Source organism: Hemitrygon akajei, chromosome 4 (assembly GCF_048418815.1).
Source record: "Hemitrygon akajei chromosome 4, sHemAka1.3, whole genome shotgun sequence".
NCBI classification, from domain to species: Eukaryota; Metazoa; Chordata; class Chondrichthyes; order Myliobatiformes; family Dasyatidae; genus Hemitrygon; species Hemitrygon akajei.
The window spans coordinates 104606701-104630429 of NC_133127.1; the positions used below are offsets into that span (position 1 = coordinate 104606701).

A 23729-nucleotide genomic window follows, 5' to 3' on the forward strand; every position below is an offset into this window, starting at 1 on the left:
ACCAGCTTCTCAGCCATGCATTTATCTGCCTAATCATCCTGTTTCTACCCTCACTGGCACATAGCACAGGAAGCAATCCAGAAATTGCTACCCTTGAGGTCCTGCTTCACAGCTTTTTCCCTCCCTCTCTAAGTTCTCTCTTCAGAACCTCCTTGCTTTTCCTTCCTATGTCATTGGTACCAATATGTACCAAGACATTTGGCTGCTCTCCCTCCCTCTCCAAAATTTTGTGGACGTGATCTGAGACATTCCTGGCCCTGGCACTTGGGAGACAACATACCATCTGGTGTTCCGTTCTTGTTCACAGAAAATCCAGTTTGTTTCCCTCTCTATTGAGTCCCCTATCACTACTGCTCCCCTCTTCTCCCTCCTTCCCCTCTGCACCATGGACCTATGCTCAGTGCCTATAACCTGGTCTCCACGGCATTCCCCGAGGAGGTCATCTGCCACATCAGTATGTTCATTACAGAGGGGAACGGCCACAGGGATGCTCTGCGCTAACTGCTTATTTGCACAGAGGACACTGATGGCCATTTCCTGGCACCCAATGCCTCATCTTACAGTCATAGAGAAGTACAGCACAGAAACTGGCTCTTCGGCCCATCAAATCCATGCCAAAACCATTTAAACTGTCTACTCTCATCAGCCTGCACTGGGACCATAGCCCTCCATACCCCAATCATCCACATACACATCTAAACTTCTCTTAAACGTTGAAATAGAGCTCACATGGAAAAACTTGTGCTTGCAGCTCATTCCACACTCTCACGGCCTTCTGAGTGAAAACGTTTCCCCTCATGTTCCCCTTAAACTTCTCACCTTTCACTCTTAACTCATGACCTCTGTTGTAGTCCCACCCGACCTCAAGGGAAAAAGCCTGCTTGTATTTACCCTATCTATATCCCTCATGATTTTGTATAGCTCTATCAAACCTCCTCTCAATCTTCTACGTTCTAAGGAATAAGTCCTAATGTATTCAATCTCTCCCTATAACTCAGGTTCTCCAGTCACAGCAACATCATTGTAAATTTTCTCTGTACTCTTTCAAACTTACTTACATCTTTCCTGTAGGTTGGAGACCAAAACTACACACAATACTCCAAATTAGGCTCAACAATGTCTTATACAACTTCAACATAACATCATATCTCCTGCACTCAATGAATTGATTTATGAAGGCCAAAGTGCCAAAAGCTTTTTTAATGACCCTTTAAACCTGTGACAACACTTTGAATGAATTATGGACCTGCATTTCCAGATCCCTTTGATCTACCACACTCCTCAGTGCCCTACCATTCACTGTGTAATGCCTACCCTGTTTGATCCTACCAAAGTTCAACTCCTCGCATTTGTCTGCATTAAATTCCATTGGCCATTTTTTAGCTGTTTTTCTGACTGATCCAGATTCCACTGCAAGCTCTGATGGTCTTCCTCACTGTCCACCCCACCCCAATCTTGGTGTCATTCACAAATCTGCTGATTCAGTTAGTCGCATTATTATCCAGATTGTTGATATAGATGGCAAACAACAACATACCCAGCACCGATCCAGGTCTGTAATCTGTTTATGGTCCATGACTTCACTGCTGCTTTGTCTCACATCAATAGACCCTGTATCCATCTCCCAAGGAAATACAGATGTAAAAACCCCATTTCAGATCTTCCCAGTCTCTTTTGGCTCCAAGCATGGGTGAGCACTCTGGTAATCATATTTTCCTTTCTGATGTCCCTCTAAAATGTACCTCTACATCTCTTATCATTAGATTATTTGTTTGATGCAAGTTGCTTGACTTACTATAGACCTCCTTTTCCTTTCTGCAACATGGCCATAGTGGGGTGTGTCAGGAATGGACAGGAGGAAGAGTATAGGAAACTGATACAGGACTTTGTGATATGGTGCAACTCAAACTACCTGCGTCTCAATATCACCAAGACCAAGGAGATGGTGGTGGACTTTAGGAGATCTAGGCCTCATATGGAGCCAGTGATCATTAATGGAGAATGTGTGGAGCAGGTTAAGACCTACAAGTATCTGGGAGTACAGTTAGACGAGAAGCTAGACTGGACTGCCAACACAGATGCCTTGTGCAGGAAGGCACAGAGTCGACTGTACTTCCTTAGAAGGTTGGCGTCATTCAATGTTTGTAGTGAGATGCTGAAGACGTTCTATAGGTCAGTTGTGGAGAGCGCCCTCTTCTTTGTGGTGGCGTGTTGGGGAGGCAGCATTAAGAAGAGGGACGCCTCACATCTTAATAAGCTGGTAAGGAGGGTGGGCTCTGGCGTGGGCAAAGTACTGGAGAGTATGACATCGGTAGCAGAGCGAAGGGCGCTGAGTAGGCTACGGTCAATTATGGAAAACCCTGAACATCCTCTACACAGCACCATCCAGAGACAGAGAAGCAGTTTCAGCGACAGGTTGCTATCGATGCAATGCTCCTCAGACAGGATGAAGAGATCAATACTCCCCAATGCCATTCGGCTTTACAATTCAACTGCCAGGAGTAAGATATGTTAAAGTGCCAGGGTTAGGACTCAATGTATTTAAGTAAACTACTTAAGAACTTTTTAAAAGCTATTATTAATGCTTTTTGAGAGGGTGATTTTAGATTTTAGATGCATATCATATTTTTACTGAGTTAAGTATTGTATGTAATTAGTTTTGCTACAATAAGTGTATGGGACATTGGAAAAAATGTTGAATTTCCCCATGGGGATGAATAAAGTATCTATCTATCTATCTATCAACACTCCCAGTCAACCAGGGCTCTCAAATCCTGCCAGTTTTGCCTTAACTCCAGCTTGAACACGCAGTCCCCTAAACTGTTCCTCACCTTACTTTGAGCATCATCCTCCTTGGTAGATGTTCCTCTACTGAACTGGCTTGCTTTAACATTTATATTTGCCTTAACTTTCCCATCTGTCCCACTACTGCTTTGGGTTTGCCCCACCTTCCAATACCAGACTAGGCTAAACCCTCCTAAATCGTACTCACAAAGCTCCTCACCAAAATATTTGTTCCTCTTCCATTCAGCTGCAACCCTTCTCTCATGTACACATGCAGAATGCTTTAAGTTCTGCTCGCTACACTATACAAGCGGCATAACTGCACTGTAAAGTGTGCATATCTTTAGTTATATTGGATTAAGTTATGAAGAGAGACTGACTAAACCAGGGTTGAATGGGCAAGGCCAAGTGGAGACATGATTGAGGTGGTCAAAATTACATGGGATACATATTGCATGAAGGAAACACCTCCTCTGCATAGCATCTGAGGAGAAAGAAATTTATAGTGGATCTGAGGAAGATTTTTCTTAGTCCATACACAATGTATGCTCAGTAAGTGTTCGGAGGTGGAGCCAGCCACGAATTTCAAAGTTTAAAGGGAAATGCTGCAGCAGAAGTTCTTTTTCAGTTTAAAGTTGCCCTGCACACTCCTTAAGTCATTGGAGGCAGAACCAGCCCCCGTCAACAAATAAAAGAGAGCTGATTTAGTGGAACAGCCAGATTTTGGGAGTGACTGTGTTTGAGCTGTGAGTGCAGTGCACCGTTTGAATACAAGTGTGAGGCTTTGACTAATGAGGCTTCAGTGAGCAGATAGGGGTTTCCATTGAATTGATGTAGTTTGGAAAGTTCTGTCACACTAATTTAATGGAGATTTTTTTGAGGAATGATGTAGGTGATTTATGAGGTTAGAGCTGAGAACGTGGTCTTCATGGATTTTAGTTAGGTATTTGACATGGAAAGCTAATCCAAGACTGGGATGTACAGGATCCACAGTGACTCGGCAGTTTGGATTTCAAATTGGCTTATCTATAAAAGTGCAGTAGTTTGTGAAAGTAATCGCGCACGTTAATAGGGTGGTAAAGAAGATACCTGACATGCTTGTCCTTATTCGCTGAGGCATTGGCTTGAAGAGTTAGGATGTTACCTTGCAGCTTTATAAAATTCTGGTTGACCTGCATCTGGTGTATTGCATTCAATTCTGCTCACCCCATTTTAGGAAAGATGTGGAGTCTTTGGACAGGATGCTGAAGATGCTTACTTGGATTAGAGGAGAGGTTGGGTAAATTTAGGTTCCTTTCTCTAGAGCAGCAGAGACTGAGTGAAGACCTGATAGAAGTTTAAGATTCTGAGCGAGATATAGAGACAGCCACCATCTTTTCCCAGTTCTGGAATGTCTGATACTAGAGGGAATGAATTTAAGGTTAGAGAGGAGTTTGAAGCGAGAGGTACCACATTCAAAGGATTGGTGAGCCAGAGAATTGTGAAAATTAATTTCAACAAAGGAAATTATCACCCCTCCCAAATTTATCAGAGCTCAATTCAAAACTGGTTTCACATTTCAGAAGAATGCTTTGTGCATTTCATTAAGAATACATCTAAGTAACAGTGGGAATACACAATTAAGAACACAGATGGGTTAAGGAGTATTGATGGAGCTTTTGGCCTTTACGCATCACCTTACCTGCACACACTGATTGTTACTGTCTGCAATCATGACCTTCCCATTGGTAGAAGTGGCCACTCCCTGTAAATTGGTAAACTCTCCTTTATTTCTTCCCTTTGTTCCTGTAGGGAAAACAAAGCTTATTTGGTAAAATAAATGAAACATTTGAAACAAATTCTCTTGCAATGAAATCCAATTAACTCTTTGCCTTCCTGTCTGCTTGCTGCACTTGAACATACATATTTAGTACGATACCCATGTCCTTTTGCATGGGTATCAACACTCAGAAATCAACACTATCAACACAGAAATCCAACACTCAGAAATCAACACTATCAACACAGAAATCCAACACTCAGAAATGTCTCTCTGCTTTTAGAATCAAAGTGGATAACCTCACATTCATCAACAATTACCAAGCATTTGTCCACTCATCCAACTCATCTACATGACATTCAAAGAGATTTTATAAGCATTTTAAAGGGGAGAATAGTCAGGGCCTTTGTAAAATCAAATGGACCACTTTCTGTGGAGCTGCAGAATATAGTTGAGGTCCTCAGTAAATATTTCTCCTGTTCTTTTACTGTGCAGAAGGCCATGGAGAGTATGGACCTTGAGAGATCTTGGGGTATAGTCCATATTACAGCAAAAAAAGTACTGGACATCTTGAAACATATGAAGGTAGATAGACCTCAGAGCTTACTTGGGTATATTCATAACAGCCAGAAAGCTAATGAAAAAATTCAGGAGCCATTCCTACATCATTGTTAGTGATGGATGACGTGCTAGAAGACTAAAGGGTGGTTAATGTTGTGTGGATAAAGTAGATGATCTTGTTGCACTTTTGCAGATTGTCAGATATGATGTTGTGGCCATCACTGAATCGCGGCTGAAGGATGGTTGTACTTGGGAGCCATATATCCAAGGTTACACATTGTATCAGAGGAGTAGGAAGGTAGGAGAGGAGTTGGCATGGCTCTGCTGGTAAAGAATGGCATCAAATCAGTAGAAAGATGTGGCATAGAAATCGGAAGATGTTGAGTCCTTGTGGGTTGAGTTAAGAAACTGCAAGGGTAAAAGGACCCTGATGGCAGTTATATACAGGCCTCCAAACAGTAGCTGGGATGTAGACTACAGATTACAATGGGAAAGGTGTGTCAAAAAGCGTGTCCCACCACCAAGCATGTCTTTCCCTGCCCCCCACCCCCAGTTCCTGCTTTCTGAGGGATCACTCTCGATGCGACTCCCTTGTCCATCTGCACCTCATGGCACTGATACTTGCAAGTGGAACAAGTGCTACACCTGCCCCAATACCACCTCCCTCACCACCATTCAAGGACCTAAAGAGTCCTTCCAGTTGAGGCGTCACTTCACTCATGAGTCTGTTGGGGTCATCTATTGTATTCGATGCTGCCGGTGTGGCCTCTTGTATGTCGGTGAGACCCAAAGTAGATTGGGAGACTACTTCACCGAGCACCTAAGCTCCGTCTGCCAGAAAAAAGGGGATCACTGATGCACCATCAATAACTCTCAGAGACGGGAGGCGAACAATAGGCTTTTATTAGCAGCAAAAGTGACCACAATATCTTGGAGACTGAGGGAGGAGCAGTGCCTCCAATCGCCTTTATACAGGGGTCTGTGGGAGGAGCCACAGGAGCAGTCAGCAGAGGGGCATGTCCAGACAGGTATACACATAGTTTACCACACTCACCCAGTGCCATCTATTTCAATTCTACTTCCCATTCCCATATGCCAATCCATGGCCTCCTCTACTGTCAGGATGAGGTCACACTCAGGTTGGAGGAGCAACAGTTTGTATTCTGTCTGGATAGCCTTCAACTTGAAGGAATGAACATTGATTTCTCAACTTCCAGTAATGACCCCCACCTTCTCTATTCCCCATTCCATAGAAACATAGAAAATAGGTGCAGGAGTAGGCCATTCGGCCCTTCGAGCCTGCACCGCCATTCAGTATGATCATGGCTGATCATCCAACTCAGAACCCTGTACCTGCTTTCTCTCCATACCCCCTGATCCCTTTAGCCACAAGGGCCATATCTAACTTCCTCTTAAATATAGCCAATGAACCGGCCTCAACTGTTTCCTGTGACAGAGAATTCCACAGATTCACCACTCTCTGTGTGAAGAAGTTTTTCCTCATCTCGGTCCTAAAAGGCTTCCCCTTTATCCTTAAACTGTACTCCTCGTTCTGGACTTCCCCAACATCAGAAACAATCTTCCTGCATCTAGCCTGTCCAATCCCTTTAGAATTTTATACGTTTCAATAAGATCCCCCCTCAATCTTCTAAATTCCAGTGAGTAAAGCCTAGTCGATCCAGTCTTTCTTCATATGAAAGTCCTGCCATCCCAGGAATCAATCTGGTGAACCTTCTTTGTACTCCCTCTATGGCAAGAATGTCTTTCCTCAGATTAGGGGACCAAAACTGCACACAATATTCTAGGTGCGGTCTCACCAAGGCCTTGTACAACTGCAGTAGAACCTTCCTGCTCCTGTACTCAAATCCTTTTGCTATGAATGCCAACATACCATTTGCCTTTTTCACCGCCTGCTGTACCTGCATGCCCACCTTCAATGACTGGTGTACAATGACACCCAGGTCTCGTTGCATTTCCCCTTTTCCTAATCAGCCACCGTTCAGATAATAATCTGTTTTCCTGCTCTTGCAACCAAAGTGGATAAACTCACATTTATCCACATTAAATTGCATCTGCCATGAATTTGCCCACTCACCTAACCTATCCAAGTCACCCTGCATCCTCTTTGCATCCTCCTCACCGCTAACATCGCCGCTCAGCTTCGTGTCATCCGCAAACTTGGAGATGCTGCATTTAATTCCCTCGTCTAAATCATTAATATATATTGTAAACAACTGGGGTCCCAGCACTGAGCCTTGTGGTACCTCACTAGTCACTGCCTGCCATTCTTTCTTTTCTTTTTACAATATTTTTATTCAGAAGAAAAAAAAACAAGATTTACAGAGTGCAACACATAGATACATCTCAACATAACTTGTGTACATTCATATATTGTAATAAAAATGATCAAAATGTTATAGCATAACACATAAAGGTATACCACTCTGTAATCAAAAATTTAAAGATAAGTCATACATCATAAAATAAATTTTTTATATAAAAAGTCAACCCCCTACCAACTACCAAAGAAAAAAGCTGATGGATGACAATGGATAATTAGAAAAAAAAAGACATATTCACTTAAGAAGAGAAGATAAAAATATACATAAAAGTCTGTGCACTGTTAAACTTTATAAATTGGAAAAGTAATTTAGGAAAGGTCCCCAAATATTATAAAAAGATTGTTTCGAATTTAAGATTGAGCAGCGGATCTTTTCTAAATTTAAATAAGACATAATATCACGTAGCCATTGAAGATGTGTAGGAGGGGTAGACTCCTTCCATTTACGCAAGATTGCTCTTCTTGCTAAAAGAGAGGTAAAAACTAAAACCTGTAGGTTAGGAGTATTTAAAGTTATATTTTCATTTGCAATAATACCAAACAAGGCAGTAAGGGGATTTGGGTCAAATTGAACCCTAAAAAGTTGTGAGAAGGTATGAAATACTTCCCGCCAAAACTTTTCAATTGTAGGGCAAAACCAAAACATATGAATTAAAGAGGCATCAGCAGAGTTGCATTTATTACAAAGTGGAGAAACATTCAGGTAAAAACTGGACAGCTTCTGTTTAGAAATGTAAGCTCTATGAACCACTTTAAATTGTAGAAGAGAATGACGAGCACAGAAAGATGACTTATTAACCCGTTTAAGAATTTTATTCCATCTATCATCAGAAATCTGACAATCTTAGGTCATCCTCCCAAACTTTTTTTATTTTATCTAAAAAGTCTTGTCTAGAATCAATCAACAAGTTATAGATACCGGTAATAGAACCAATAACAAAAGGTTTTAAATTTAAGAGATCGTCCAGTAAGTTTTTATCAGGACCTATAGGAAAAGTAACTAATTGGAAACATAAAAAATCTCTAATTTGAAGGTATCTATAAAAATGTGTTTTTGGGAGTGCAAATTTATTTGACAATTGGTCAAATGAAGCAAGAGATCCTGAGATAAACAGGTCCCAAAAACACTTAATACCTAGTTCATCCCAATCTTTAAAGACTTTATCAGTCATGGAAGGGATAAAAAAAATAATTAAGGAGAATGGGAGACGATAATGAAAAATTCGCTAAACCAAAAAAATTTTCTAAATTGAGACCAGATCCTTAAAGTTTGCTTAACAATTTGCTGAAAAAGAAGAGTATGATCCAAGAAGAGAGACAATAGAGGAATTTTTTACAGAATTAACTTCTAAGGAGACCCATGATGGGCAATCTTTACGATAAATATAATAGGACCAGAAAGTAATATTCCTTATATCGGCAGCCCAATAGTAAAACCTAAAATTGGGTAGGGCTATTCCACCCATCTCTTTATTTCTTTGTAAGTAAACTTTACTTAAACGAGCTTGTTTATTATTCCAAATATAAGAGGTTAAAATTGAATCTAAAGAATCAAAGTACGTCTTAGGAATAACAATAGGTAAGGCCTGAAAAAGATATAAAAACTTAGGAAGAATCTTCATTTTAATTGAATTAATTCGGCCAATTAGGGATAAAGAAAGAGGGGGCCATTTAGAAAGCATCTTTTTCACATAATTCAATAAGGGGTTTAAGTTTTCTTTAAATAAATTCTTGAAGTTTTTAGTAATTGTTACACTTAGATATGTAAATTGACTTGTAACAACTTTGAACAGAAATTTGGCATTTGATGACATTAGGTCATTTAAAGGAGATAGCTCACTTTTATGTAGGTTCAGCTTATATCCTGAAAAAGAACTAAACTGGGAGATTAAAGAAAGAACCAAAGGTAAAGAAGTTTCAGTGTTAGAGATAAAAAGTAAAATATCATCAGCGTATAATGAAATTTTATGAGACATACCTTCCCTTAGTATACCAGAAATGTCCTTAGATTCTCAAAGTGCTATTGCTAAGGGTTCTATAGCTAAAGCGAAAAGTAAAGGACTAAGAGGACAACCTTGTCTAGTTCCCCGCTGTAATTTAAAGGGCTTAGAAATTTGGGAGTTAGTAATAACCTGAGCGGTAGGAGACAAGTAGATTAATTTAACCCAACGAATAAAATTAGGCCCAAAATTAAACTTTTCTAAGGTCTTAAAAAGATAATTCCACTCAATCCTATCAAAGCTTTTTCTGCATCTAAGGATAATATACACTCTGATATTTTTTTGGATGGTGAATATATCACATTCAATAACTGACGTATATTAAAATGTGAGTAACGATTTTTAATAAATCCTGTCTGGTCATGTGATATAATAGATGGTAGAATATTTTCAAGTCTTCAAGCTAAGATTTTGGATAAAATTTTTGCATCAACATTTAATAAAGAAATTGGTCTGTATGAAGAACATTCAGCTGGATTTTTATTTTTTTTAAGAATAAGATCAATAAAAGCTTCATAAAAAGATTGAGGGAGTTTACCTGATTTAAAGGATTCTGATAAAACAGAGGATAAATAAGGTGTAAGTAACGTAGTGAAAGTTTTATAAAACTCCCCAGGAAAGCCATCAGGTCCTGGGGTCTTACCAGAATGTAAAGCACGTATAGCCTCACTTCTCCATTGGAAATAGGCTGATCTAACTGTGTTAGACTATCAGCAGACAATGTAGGAATGTTGATATTACTGAAAAAAGCATTCATATAGGTATCATCTGAATAAGAGTCAGACTGATACAACTTAAGGTAAAAGTCTTTAAATACATTGTTAATTTCAGAATAGTCGGTTGTCTTAGTTCCATTATCTTTAAAAATTTCTGTGATTTGACGATTAACTGTAAACCATTTTAAGTGATTGGCTAATAAACTACCAGTTCTATCCCCGTGAATGTAAAATTGAGTTTTATCTCTCAACAGCTGTTGTTCAATTGGGTAAGTCAGCAGAAGATTGTACTTGGATTGGATTTCAATACGCTTATTATATATACTTGGATCCGGAGATACAGCATACTTTCGATCAAGATCTTTTAATATCGCTGCTAGGTCAGACCTTTCTTTGTCAGCTTTTCTCTTTATATAGGTAGAGTAAGAGATAATTTGTCCATGAATATATGCTTTAAAAGTATCCCAGACTATACTACCAGCAGTATCTCCTTTAAAATTTTCTTTAAAGAAAAAATATGGTTTTCCAAAAACTTTAGAAAATTTTTATCAGATAACAATGATAAGTTAAAACGCCAACTTCTATTTGGTACAGAGTAAACAGGTAGTCTTAAAGCCAGAAGCACAGGTGCATGATCGGACAAAGCAATCTCCTTATAATCACAGGATCATACCAGTGGAAGCAAGTTTCGATCTATAAAAAAATAATCAATCCGAGAGTACATATGATGAACCTGACAGAAATATGAATATTCCTTTTCTTGGGGGTGTAAAAGACGCCACACGTCAAGAATACCACATTGAGATAAAAAAGATTTAAAAAGTAGGACTGATTTATTAGTGACAGGGGTTTTACTTGAAGAGTGGTCTAATATAGGGTCAAGCCAAAAATCAAAATCTCCACCCATCACTAAGGAATACCGATTCAAATCAGGCAGAAAAGAGAAAAGACGTTCAAAGAACAAGGAGTCATCTGTATTTGGAGCATATACATTCACAAATACGATTAGTTTATTCTCAAGACTACCCGAAACAATAACAAAGTGCCTATTTCTATCAGAAATTACATTATGTTGAATAAAGGATACATTCTGATCAAACAGGATAGAGACGGCTCTCGATCTAGATTGAGAGGGTGAGTGTAAATGTATATGAAAGAACTTTATATATCATCTTTACGAATATAGGTTTCTTAGAGAAAGATTATATGAGTTTTAAGTTTCCGGATATAAGAGAAAATCTTATTTCGTTTCACAGGGTTATTTAGACCTTTCAGATTAAAACTGAGTATATTAATAAAAGAATCCATCAAGTATCCTTTAGTAATGTATAAAAGGTAATCACAGACATGTAGATAGTGAATAAATAAAACAGTAAAAACATCCAATCAGCTTTATAGAAGAACCCATTTCCCCCCTCCCTCCCCCCAAAGAGAGAAATCAGCCAATGGAGGCTGAAGATTAATTCTGACGTTCCCAACCCAAAACTCCGGTGGCTCCAGAAACTATATATGTATAGCTGTGCTGAATAAACAATTGTAAATATATATATATATATATATATATATACACAAAAACAAAATATCAAAGTAAGTAAGTTTGCTAATTATGAAAAAAAAAACCCTGGGAAAATATAAGTATTAGTCTCGGTAAAAAAAGGAAAGACAGATAAGGAAAATCAAATAAGGAAAATCAATAAGTAAAACAGCATATACTCGCGGGTGCAAAAAAAGAGTAAAGAAACAAATAGAAGATCATTAAAAAGGGAAGCGGTTTAGATAGCTTCCTACATGACTAATTTAAGGCATTCAAGGGAGAGAAAAAAAGGATAAAATGGCAAAATAATGAAAAAACCAAAAACCAGCAATAATATAGAATATTGTATACTATTGAAAAACAGTAAAAGACCGAAAGGTATATAAATAATCAAAAAATAGGAAAAATCTGAGTGAATTTAAGGTAAAGCAAAACACCCTATAGTTTCATTCCTCAGTAATTACTGCATGTACACCCTACATAATTACTTTCAGTCAAATTACTAAAAGGAAGGTAAAAATCAACATAACTCTGAGAGAATATAACGTATTGTTTAAAAAGAGCTACGAAAAAGTAACATTAGAGGACCCATATAAAGGCAGAAAACAGCAAAAGAGAAAATGGATGCAGCCTGCCTGCATGTTTTGCATAGTTTGAAAGATAACAAGGCGCCAGTTACCTAATCAAACAAATGATTAAGACTTCGTAAAACCAAGAAACCTTGTTATCAACAAAGCGCCAATTACTTGATTGAACACCTGAAATTAAAACATTTAACATAAAACAACTCAAGGTTGAATTTAAGCATGGAGACTTTGTAAAAATTTCTTAGCTTCTTCAGGCTTCGTAAACCAAGAAACCTTATTATCAGAAGTAGTAACCTTGAGTTTACACGGATCTCTGAGAGAAAGGCGACAGCCAAGCTTAAAAAGATCAGACATGACCTCTTTAAAAGCCTGTCTAGCTCTTAGAACTTCCGGTGGATAATCTTGAACGATCCGAAACTGTTCATCACGAAATTGTAATATACGTTTCTTCCTTGATTCACGAAGGATCTATTCTTTAATCTGATAGTCATAAAAGCGAATGATAATAGAGCGAGGTTTGGCAGGATCCCAATTAGGCGGGGTAACTCGGTGAACGCGCTCAAATTTTGGTAGTTCCGATAATATATCAGGGAATAAATCTTTCAGCATTTGAGCACAAAAATCGATAGGCTGATTACCCTCCAGTTTTTCAGGAAGCCCAAGAATTCTGATATTGCACCTTCGGTTCCTGGTCTCCAAATCTGTAAGTTTCTTCAGTAACGCGTCGTATTTTTTAAGTTGTTCCTTAGAAATTTTCTTGAAACCTTCGATATCCTTCTGCAACACCGGCAGAGATTCTTCGTGGAGCTTAATACAAATTTCGTGGTCATTCACAGTCTGCTGTATACTTCCAAGTTTCTGATTAAGCATTTTCAGTTCAGATTTAACCAGGTCGAAAGAATTCTGTAACAAGTCAAACTTGGATTCCAAGTCATCCAGTTTATCCAATTTTTCGAGTTTCTCTGACATTTGGTGAAACATTTCAGTCAAAGTCTCTAAAGTAGTCTCTTTTTTTGAGTGTTTTCTACTCATGGTGCTCTCACCGAGATAGGTTTAAACAGCAAAGTAAGCGAATAATTTCGGAGCACGTAGCTACTACAACCTACTCCATTACAGCCACTGGAAGTCTCTGCCTGCAATTCTGAAAAGGTCCCGTTTACTCCCACTCTTTGCTTCCTGTCTGCCAACCAATTCTCTATCCACATCAATACCATACCCCCATTACCGTGTGCTTTAAGTTTGCACACTAATCTCCTGTGTGGGTCCTTGTCAAAAGCCTTTTGAAAATCTAAACATACCACATCCACTGGCTCTACCCTATCCACTCTACTAGTTACATCTTCAAAAAAAATTCTATAAGATTCGTCAGACATGATTTTCCTTTCACAAATCTATGCTGACTTTGTCCAATGATTTCACCTCTTTCCAAATGTGCTGTTATCACATCTTTGATAACCGACTCTAGCATTTTCCCCACCACCGATGTCAGACTAACCAGTCTATAATTACCCGGTTTCTCTCTCTCTCCTTTTTTAAAAAGTGGGGTTACATTAGCTACCCTCCAATCCACAGGAACTAATCCAGAATCTAAGGAGTTATGAAAAATTATCACTAATGCATCCACTATTTCTTGGGCTACTTCCTTAAGCACACTGGGATGCAGACCATCTGGCCCTGGGGATTTATCTGCCTTTAATCCCTTCAATTTACCTAACACCACTTCCCTACTAACATGTATTTCCCTCAGTTCCTCCATCTCACTAGACCCTTAGTCCCTTACTATTTCCGGAAGATTATTGATGTCCTCCTTAGTGAAGACAGAACCAAAGTAGTTATTCAATTGGTCTGCCATGTCTTTGTTCCCTATGATCAATTCACCTGTTTCTGACTGTAAAGGACCCACATTTGTCTTGACCAATCTTTTTCTTTTCACGTATCTATAAAAGCTTTCACAGTCAGTTTTTATGTTCCCTGCCAGCTTTCTCTCATAATCTTTTTTCCCTTTCCTAATTAAGCCCTTTGTCCTCCTCTGCTGGTCTCTGAATTTCTCCCAGTCCTCAGGTGTGCCGCTTTTTTTTTGCTAATTTATATGTTTCTTCTTTGGACTTGATACTATCCCTAATTTCCCTTGTCAGCCACGGGTGCACTACCCTCTCTGGTTTAGTCTTTTGCCAAACTGGGATGAACAATTGTTGTAGTTCATCCATGCGATCTTTAAATGCTTGCCATTGCATATCCACCGTCAACCCTTTAAGTATCATTTGCCAGTCTATCTTAGCTAATTCACATCTCATAACTTTAAAGTTACCCTTCTTTAAGTTCAGAACCTTTGTTTCTGAATTAACTATGTCACTCTCCATCTTAATGAAGAATTCCACCATATTATGGTCACTCTTACCCAAGGGGCCTCACACGACAAGATTGCTAACTAACCCTTCCTTCAATTCCCAATCTAGAATGGCCTGTTCTCTAGTTGGTTCCTCGACATATTGGTTCAGAAAACCATCCCGCATACATTCCAAGAAATCCTCTTCCTCAGCACCCTTACCAATTTGGTTCACCCAATCTATATGTAGATTGAAGTCACCCATTATAACTACTGTTCCTTTATTGCACGCATTTCTAATTTCCTGTTTAATGCCATCCCCAACCTCACTACTACTGTTAGGTGGCCTGTACACAACTCCCACCAGCGTTTTCTGCCCCTTAGTGTTATGCAGCTCTACCTATATCGATTCCACATCCTCCAGGCTAATGTCCTTCCTTTCTATTGCGTTAATCTCCTCTCTAACCAGCAATGCTACCCCACCTCCTTTTCTTTCCTGTCTATCCCTCCTGAATATTGAATATCCCTGGATGTTGTGCTCCCATCCTTGGTCACCCTGGAGCCATGTCTCTGTGATCCCAACTATATCATATTCATTAATAACTATCTGCACATTCAATTTATCCACCTTGTTACGAATGCTCCTCACATTGACACACAAAGCCTTCAGGCTTGTTTTTACAACACTCTTAGCCCTTATACAATTATGTTGAAAAGTGGCTCTTTTTGCTTTTTGCCCTGGATTTGCCTGACTGCCACTTTTACTTTTCACCTTACTACTTTTTGCTTCTACCCTCATTTTACACCCCTCTGTCTCTCTGCACTTGTTCCCATCCCCCTGCCACATTAGTTTAAAGCCTCCTGAACAGCAGTAGCAAACGCTGTCCTGGAACCCTAGGACATTGGTTCCAGTCCAGCCCAGCTGCAGACCGTCCTGTTTATACCGGTCCCACCTCCCCCAGAACTGGTTCCAAAGCCCCAGAAATTTGAATCCCTCCCCCTTGCACCATTTTTCAAGCCACGTATTCATCTGAAATTTCCTCCTATTTCTACTCTGACTAGCACGTGGCACTGGTAGTAATCCAGAGACTACTTTTTAGTTTATCTCCTAACTCCCTAAATTCACCTTGTAGGACCTCATCCCATTTTTTACCTATATCGTTGGTACCTATGTGCACCACAACCACTGGCTGTTCACCCTCCCATTCCAGAATGTCCTGCAGCCGCTCAGAGACATCCTTGACCCTTGCGCCAGAGAGGCAACATACCATCCTGGAGTCTCGTTTGTGGCTGCAGAAACGCCTATCTATTCCTCTTACAATCGAATCCCCTATCACTATAGCTCTCCCACTCCTTTTCCTTCCCTCCTGTGCCGCAGAGCCACCCATGGTGCAATGAACTCAGCTGCTGCTGCCTTCCCCTGATGAGACATCTCCCCCAACAGTATCCAAAACAGTATATCTGCTTAGAAGGGAGATGACCTCAGGGGACTCCTGCACTACCTGCCTACTGCTATGCTGTCTAGTGGCCACCCCTTCCCTTTCTGCCTGTGTAGCTTTTACCTGCGGTGTGGCCAACTCACTGAACGTACTAGTCACGACTTTCTCAGCATCATGGATGCTCCAGTATGAATCCAATCGCAGCTCCAGACGCTCAATGCGGTCTGCCAGAAGCTGCAGTTGGACACACTTCCTGCACACATAGTCGTCAGGGACACTGGAAGTATCCCTGATTTCCCACATGCTGCAGGATGAACAAACCACAGGGCCGATCTCAGCTGCCATGACCTACCCAATACTTGCCTCAACTTTTGAAACTTTCTCCTTTGAAAGGAACTTACCCAGCCTTACCTCACTTGGAGTGAAGCTCGTCCTCAGCCTCTCGAGTCAAAGCCTCAAATCTCCACTCCTTCACTGACCCACTCACTCACTGGCCGCTTTTTAAAAATTTTTAAATATTGTTTTCGTACCTGCATCTACTAATTGTGGTAACTCATCCTACATAGCTTCCATCCCGTGTAGGGACAACTTGTCCCTTGGCCCTTTTTAAACCTTATTTCCGCTCAAGTCTGCACCCTCTTGTTTTAAACTCCACTACCTTGGGGAAGAAGGCTGTGACTATTCACCTTCTCCATGTTGCTTATGGTTTTTATAAACCTCCGTAAGATCACTTGTGCTCTAGGGGTGCAGTGGGTAAGTCCTAGCCTATCCATAGAGTTGTGCAATAAAAACCTCACAGAAACAGACCATTTGACCCAACACTGTGCCCACCCAGCTAGACCCAATTTCTAGCACTTGGTCCAACTAAAACTGATCAACTGAAACAGAAACGGGTATAGAAGGAATCAAAATTAGTGAAGGACAACTAAACTAAAATGTGAGGGTGTGGCAGGTGTGACAGCTTAACCATCAATTCTTACACAATGTTAAGAATGAGTAGAGGAACAAGACACAAGGTGGTCATCCTACATCAGCAAGGACTCTCCCAATCAGAAATTTTGCAGCACACAGGAGTTTCAAGATATGCTGTTCCAACTCTTCTGAAGAACTACAAAGAAGTGGGCAAGGTTGAGGATCAGGTATGCAGTGGTTGGCCACAGAAACTGAGTGCACCAGACGAGAGTAACTATGAAAATGGACAAGGGATATAGTGTACCTGGACTTCCAGAAAGCTTTTGATGAAGTCCCACATAGGAGATTAGTGGGCAAAATTAGGGCACATGGTATTGGGGGCAGAGTACTGACATGGATTGAAAATTGGATGGCTGACAGGAAACAAAGAGTAGCGATTAACGGGTCCCTTTCGGAATGGCAGGCTGTGACCAGTGGGGTACTGCAAGGTTCGGTGCTGGGACCGCAGCTGTTTACAATATACATTAATGATTTAGATGAAGGGATTAAAAGTAACATTAGCAAATTTGCCGATGACACAAAGCTGGGTGGCAGTGTGGAATGCCAGGAGGATGTTATGAGAATGCAGGGTGACTTGGACAGGTTGGGTGAGTGGGCAAATGTATGGCAGATGTAGTTTAATGTGGATAAATGTGAGGTTATCCACTTTGGTGGCAAGAACAGGAAGGCAGATTACTATCTAAATGGAGTCAAGTTAGGAAAAGGGGAAGTACAACGAGATCTAGGTGTTCTTGTACATCAGTCAATGAAAGCAAGCATGCAGGTACAGCAGGCAGTGAAGAAAGCTAATGGCATGCTGGCTTTTATAACAAGAGGAATTGAGTATAGGAGTAAAGAGGTCCTTCTGCAGCTGTACAGGGCCCTGATGAGACCCCACCTGGAGCATTGTGTACAGTTTTGGTCTCCAAATTTGAGGAAGGACATTCTTGCTATTGAGGGAGTGCAGTGTAGGTTCACAAGGTTAATTCCTGGAATGGCGGGACTGTCATATGTTGAAAGATTGGAGCGACTGGGCTTGTATACACTGGAATTTAGAAGGATGAGAGGGGATCTGATTGAAACATATAAGATTATTAAGGGATTGGATACACTGGAGACAGGAAGCATGTTCCCGCTGATGGGTGAGTCCAGAACTAGAGGCCACAGTTTAAGAATAAGGGTTAGGCCATTTAGAACAGAGATGCGGAAAAACTTTTTCACCCAGAGAGTGGTGGATATGTGGAATGCTCTGCCCCAGAAGGCAGTGGAGGCCAAGTCTCTGGATGCATTCAAGAGAGAGTTAGATAGAGCTCTTATAGATAGCGGGGTCAAGGGATATGGGGAGAGGGCAGGAACGGGGTACTGATTGTGTATGATTAGCCATGATCACAGTGAATGGCGGTGCTGGCTAGAAGGGCCGAGTGGCCTACTCCTGCACCTACTGTCTATTGCCTATTGAGAGCTGATGTCACTTCTAAATTGGAAGAAGTCCAGCACTGCTGTCAGCTCTGAACTTGCAGAAACCACTGGAACCCAAGTACACCCCTCTAAAGGCCAGTTTTCTTGTCAGAAATGGTCTTCACAAAAAGTGGAAACCTAGCCAAGAGACTCACAGAGACTCAGGGACTGGGGAGCTGAACAATAGTCGTAAGTGCTCTGAACTGATGAGTCAAACTTCGAAATTTTGGCTCAAACAGAAGACGGTTTGTTCATCGAAGAGCGCTGCATGGCTGAGTGTCTGCTGCCAGTTATGAAGTACAATGGAGGTTTTCTGCAAATTTGGGGCTGCATTTCTGCAAATGGAGTTGGTCAGAATTAATGGAATCTTCAACGCTGATAAGTACAAACAGATTCTCCTCCATCATACAGTACCATCAGTCTGATCTGTCCCAACTTCATTCTGCAGCAAGACAACGACCCCAAACACACGGGCAAGATGATAAAAGAACCACCTTCAGCAAAAGGAACGAGGAGTTCTGCAGCAGGCCTCCTCAGGGCCCTGATCTCAACATCATCGAGGCTGTCAGGAATTATCTGGGGAGACAGAAATAAGCGAGACAGCCGAAGTGTGCAGAACTGTGTCACTCCCCTGCGATGCTTGGAACAACTTACCAGCTGATTTTCATATGAAAAATGGCACAACAGCGTATCCAAGAGAATTGATGCAGTTTTAAAGGCAAAGGGTGCTCACACCAAATATTAATTTGATTTAGTTTTTTACTGTTTACTGCTCTTTTTAGTAAATTATTTGATATTTAGAAATTTCATTATTTTGAAAGCATATTTGCTTTACATATTTTTTTCTAAATGTGCCTAGGATTGTTGCACAGTACTGTACATGGATGGGAGGGGTATGGCAGAGTAATAGTGTGGCATGAACTAGATGTGCCAAAGGCCTGTTTCTGTGTCCTAAAACTGACAGTACCTTTTCTCACCGCTGTCTCTCTGTGACACTGCTTTCTATAAGACCGTAAGATAGAAGAGCACAAATAGGCCATTTGGTCCATCAAGTCCTCTCTCCTGTTTCATCATGGCTGATCCAATTTCCCTTTCAGCCCCAGTTTCCTGCCTTCTCCCCGTATCCCTTCATGCCCTGACCAATCAAGAATCTATCAACCTTGCCTTAAATACATGAAGACTTGGCCTCTATAGCTGCTTGTGTCAAAGAATTCCACAGATTCACCATCCTCTGGCTAAAGGAATTCCCCCTCATCTCTGTTCTAAAAGGATTCCCTCTATTCTAAGCCTGTATCCTCTGGTCTTAGACTCTCCCACCTTAGGAAACCTCCTCTCCACATCAAGGCATTTCACCATTTGATAGGGTTCAATCAGGTCATCATTCATTCTTATGAATTCTAGTGAATACAGGCCCAGAACCTTCACAGTCTCTTCATATAACAAGCCATTCAATTATGGAATCATTTTCATGACCCTCCTTTGAACCCTCTCTAGTCTTAGCATACCCTTTCTAAGACAAAGGGCCAAAACTGCTCATAATACTCCAAATAAGGCCTTACCAGAGCTTTATAAAGTCTCATCATTACATCCTTGCTTTTATATTTAGTCCTCTGGAAATGAATGCTAACATCGCATTTGCCTTCTTCACTACTGACTCAACATGCAACTTAACATTTAGGGAATCCTGCACAATGACTCCAAAGTCCTTTTGCAACTCGTTTTTGTATTTTTCTCTTCGTTTAAAAAAGTAAACCCTTTAATTTCTTCTACCAAAGTGCCTGACCATACACTTCTAACAGTGTATTCCATCTGCCATTTCTTCGCCCATTCTCTGAATCTCTCTGAGTCCCTCTGTAGCCTAATTCCTCAAAACGACCTGCCACCTCCACTTATCTTCATATTGTCTGCAAACATTGCAACAAAGTCATCAATCAAATCATTGACATATAACGTAAAAAGAATCAGTCCCGACACAGACCCCTGTAGAAGGTGGTTCATTTTGGTAGGTCAAATATGATGGCAGAATATAGTATTAATGGTAAGACTCTTGGCAGTGTGGAGGATCAGAGGGATCTTGGATTCCGAGTCCATAGGACACTCAAAGCTGCTGTGCAGGTTAAAAAGGCATACAGTGGTTAAAAAGGCCTTCAACAACCATGGGACTGAGTTTAAGAGCCGAGGGGTAATGTTACAGTGGTATAGGGCATTGGTCAGACCCCACTTGGTGTACCGTGCTTAGTTAGGGTTGCCTCACTACAGGAAGGAAGTGGAAGCCATAGAAAGGGTGCAGAGGCGATTTACAAAGATGTTGCCTGGATTGGGGAGCATGCCTTATGAGAATAGGTTGAGTAAACTCGGCCTTTTCTCCTTGGAGCTGTGGAGAATGAGAGGTGACCTGATAGAGGTGTATAAGATGATGAGGGGCATTGATTGTGTGGATAGTCAGAGGCTTTTTCCCAGAGCTGAAATGGCTAACATGAGAGGGTACAGGTTTATGGTGCTTGGAAGTAGGTACAGAGGAAATGTCAAGGGTAAGTTTTTTGCACAGAGAGTGGTGAGTGTGTGGAATGGGCTGCCGGCAATGGTGGTGAAGGTGGATACAATAGGGTCTTTGAAGAGGCTCCTGGATAGGTACATGGAGCTTAGAAGAATAGAGGACTATGGGTAACCCTAGGTAATTTCTAAGGTAAGTACATGTTCGGCACAGCATTGTGGGTCGAAGGGCCTGTATTGTGTTGTAGGTTTTCTATGCACTAGAACACCACTAGAGCAGCCAACCAGAAAAGGTTCCCTTTATTGCCATTTTTTGCCTCCTGCCAATCGGCCACTACTTTATCCACGCTAGAATCTTTCCTGTAATACAATGGGCTTGTAGCCTGTTAAGTAGCCTCATGTGGCACCATGTTAAAGGCCTTCTGAAAATCCAAGTACACAACATCAGCCGGCTTTCCTTTGTCTATCCTGATTGTTATTTCTTCAAAGAATTCCAACAGGTTTGTCAGGCAGGGCCTTTTTTTTTGAGGAAACCAAACTGACTACGGCCTATTTCATTATGTACCTCCAAGTACCTGAGATCTCATCCTTAATAATCAACTCCAACATCTTCCCAACCACTGAGATCAGACTAACTGGCCTATAGTTTCCTTTCTTCTGCCTCTCTCCCTTCTTGAAGAGTGGAGTGACATTTGCAATTGTCCTGTCTTCTGGAACCATTCCAGAATCTAGTGATTCTTGAAAGATCATTATTAATGTCTTGATGATCTCTTCAGCCACCTGTTTCAGAACCCTGGGGTGTACATCATCTGCTCCAGGTGACTTACCTTCCGCACTTTCAATTTCCCAAGAATCTTCTCTCAAGTTTCAAAAAGCTATGTATATGTTCTGCTAGGTTTTTCTATTCCATAACATTCCCAAGTGCCCTATTAATTCTCACTCTGGTTTGACTTTCACTTCATACTTATCTGATATCAACTCTGCTCTCAAACGCATCTCTCCCATTTCCCGCACATCTGCCCTCACCCCATCCACCCACCACCCCACTCGGGATAGGGTTCCCCTTGTCCTTACCTACCACCCCACCAGCCTCCGGGTCCAATGTATAATTCTCTGTAACTTACGCCACCTCCAACGGGATCCCACTACCAAACACATTTTTCCCTCCCCCCCTTTCTGCTTTTCACAGGGATTGCTCCCTACACGACTCCCTTGTCCACTCGTCCCCCCATCCCTTCCCACCGATCTCCCTCCTGGCACTTATCCCCACCACCATTCAGGGCCCCAGACAGTCCTTCCAGGTGAGGCGACACTTCACCCTTTGAGTCGGCTGGTGTGGTATACTGCATCCGGTGCTCCCGATGTGGCCTTTTATATATTGGTGAGACCCGACGCAGACTGGGAGACTTTTTCGCTGAACACCTACGCACGGTCCGCCAGAAAAAGCAGGATCTCCCAGTGGCAACACACTTTAATTCCACGTCCCATTCCCATTCTGATATGTCTATCCATGGCCTCCTCTGCTGTCAAAATGAATCCAAACTCAGGTTGGAGGAACAACACCTTATATACCGGCTGGGTAGCCTCCAACCTGATGGCATGAACATTGACTTCTCTAACTTCTGTTAATGCCCCCTTCCATTCTTACCCCATCCCTGACATATTTAGTTGTTTGCCTGTTCTCCATCTCCCTCTGGTGCTCCCCCCCTCCTTTCTTTCTCCTGAGGACTCCCGTCCCATGATCCTTTCCCTTCTCCAGCTCTGTATCACTTTCGCTAATCACCTTTCCAGCTCTTAGCTTCATCCCAACCCCTCCGGTCTTCTCCTATCATTTTGCATTTCCCCCTCCCCCCACTACTTTCAAATCTCCTACTATCTTTCTTTTCAGTTAGTCCTGACGAAGGGTCTTGGCCCGAAAAGTCGAGAGCACTTCTCCCTATAGATGCTGCCTGGCCTGCTGTGTTCCACCAGCATTTTGTGTGTGATATTACTGCACAGGACATTTCCTTCAGCACATAATTAGTGCCAACCTTTTAACCTACTCTAAGTTCAATCTAATCGATCCCTCCTACATAACCCTCCTTCTTTCTATTATTTGTGTGCCTATCTTACAATCTCTGAAATGACCCTGAGGTATCTGGCTCTACAACTACTTCTAGCACTCATCACTATGCAGAGAACCAATCCATCACTCTCTGTAAAGAACCAATCTCTGACACTCGTCACTCTCTCTTTAAAGAAACGATCACTGACACCGGTCACTCTCTGTATCCACCAATTTGTAAAACCCGTCACTCTCCATAAATTAGCAATCTCTGACGCCCGTCACTCTCTATAAAGAACTAATCTCTGACATTGGTTATTCCCTGTATAAAGAACCAAACTCTGACCCCCCATACTCTCCGTAAAAACAAATCTCTGACACCCGTCAATGTCTGTGTAAAGAACCAATCTCTGTCACTCGTCACTCTCTGTATGAACCAATCTCCGACACTCGTCACTCTGTGTAAAGAACCAAGCTCTGATACCCATCACTCTCCAAATTTCTAACAGCCGTCAATCTCTGTAAAGAACAAATCTCTGACAGCCGTCACTCTCTGTGTAAAGAAACAATCTCTGACACCCGTTACTCTCTGTGTAAAAACCAATCACTGACACTCGTCACTCTCTGTGTAAAGAACCAATCTCTGACACCCGTCACTCTCTGTAAATAACCAATCTCTGACACGCATCACTCACCATAAAGAGCCAATTTTTGATACCCGTCAGTCTCTGTGTAA

General features: G+C 41.3%; 1 protein-coding gene across 4 annotated transcripts in view; it reads right to left on the minus strand.

The window, feature by feature from the left end:
• The window catches only part of trim2a (tripartite motif containing 2a), a 386751-nt gene that overhangs the window by 84892 nt on the left and 278130 nt on the right, over positions 1-23729 (minus strand). For all 4 annotated transcript variants that reach the window (XM_073043157.1, XM_073043161.1, XM_073043158.1 and 1 more), the window contains exon 7: positions 4466-4569. In XM_073043157.1, coding sequence (XP_072899258.1) covers positions 4466-4569 — 104 coding nt within the window. The remainder of the gene's footprint in view (positions 1-4465; positions 4570-23729) is intronic.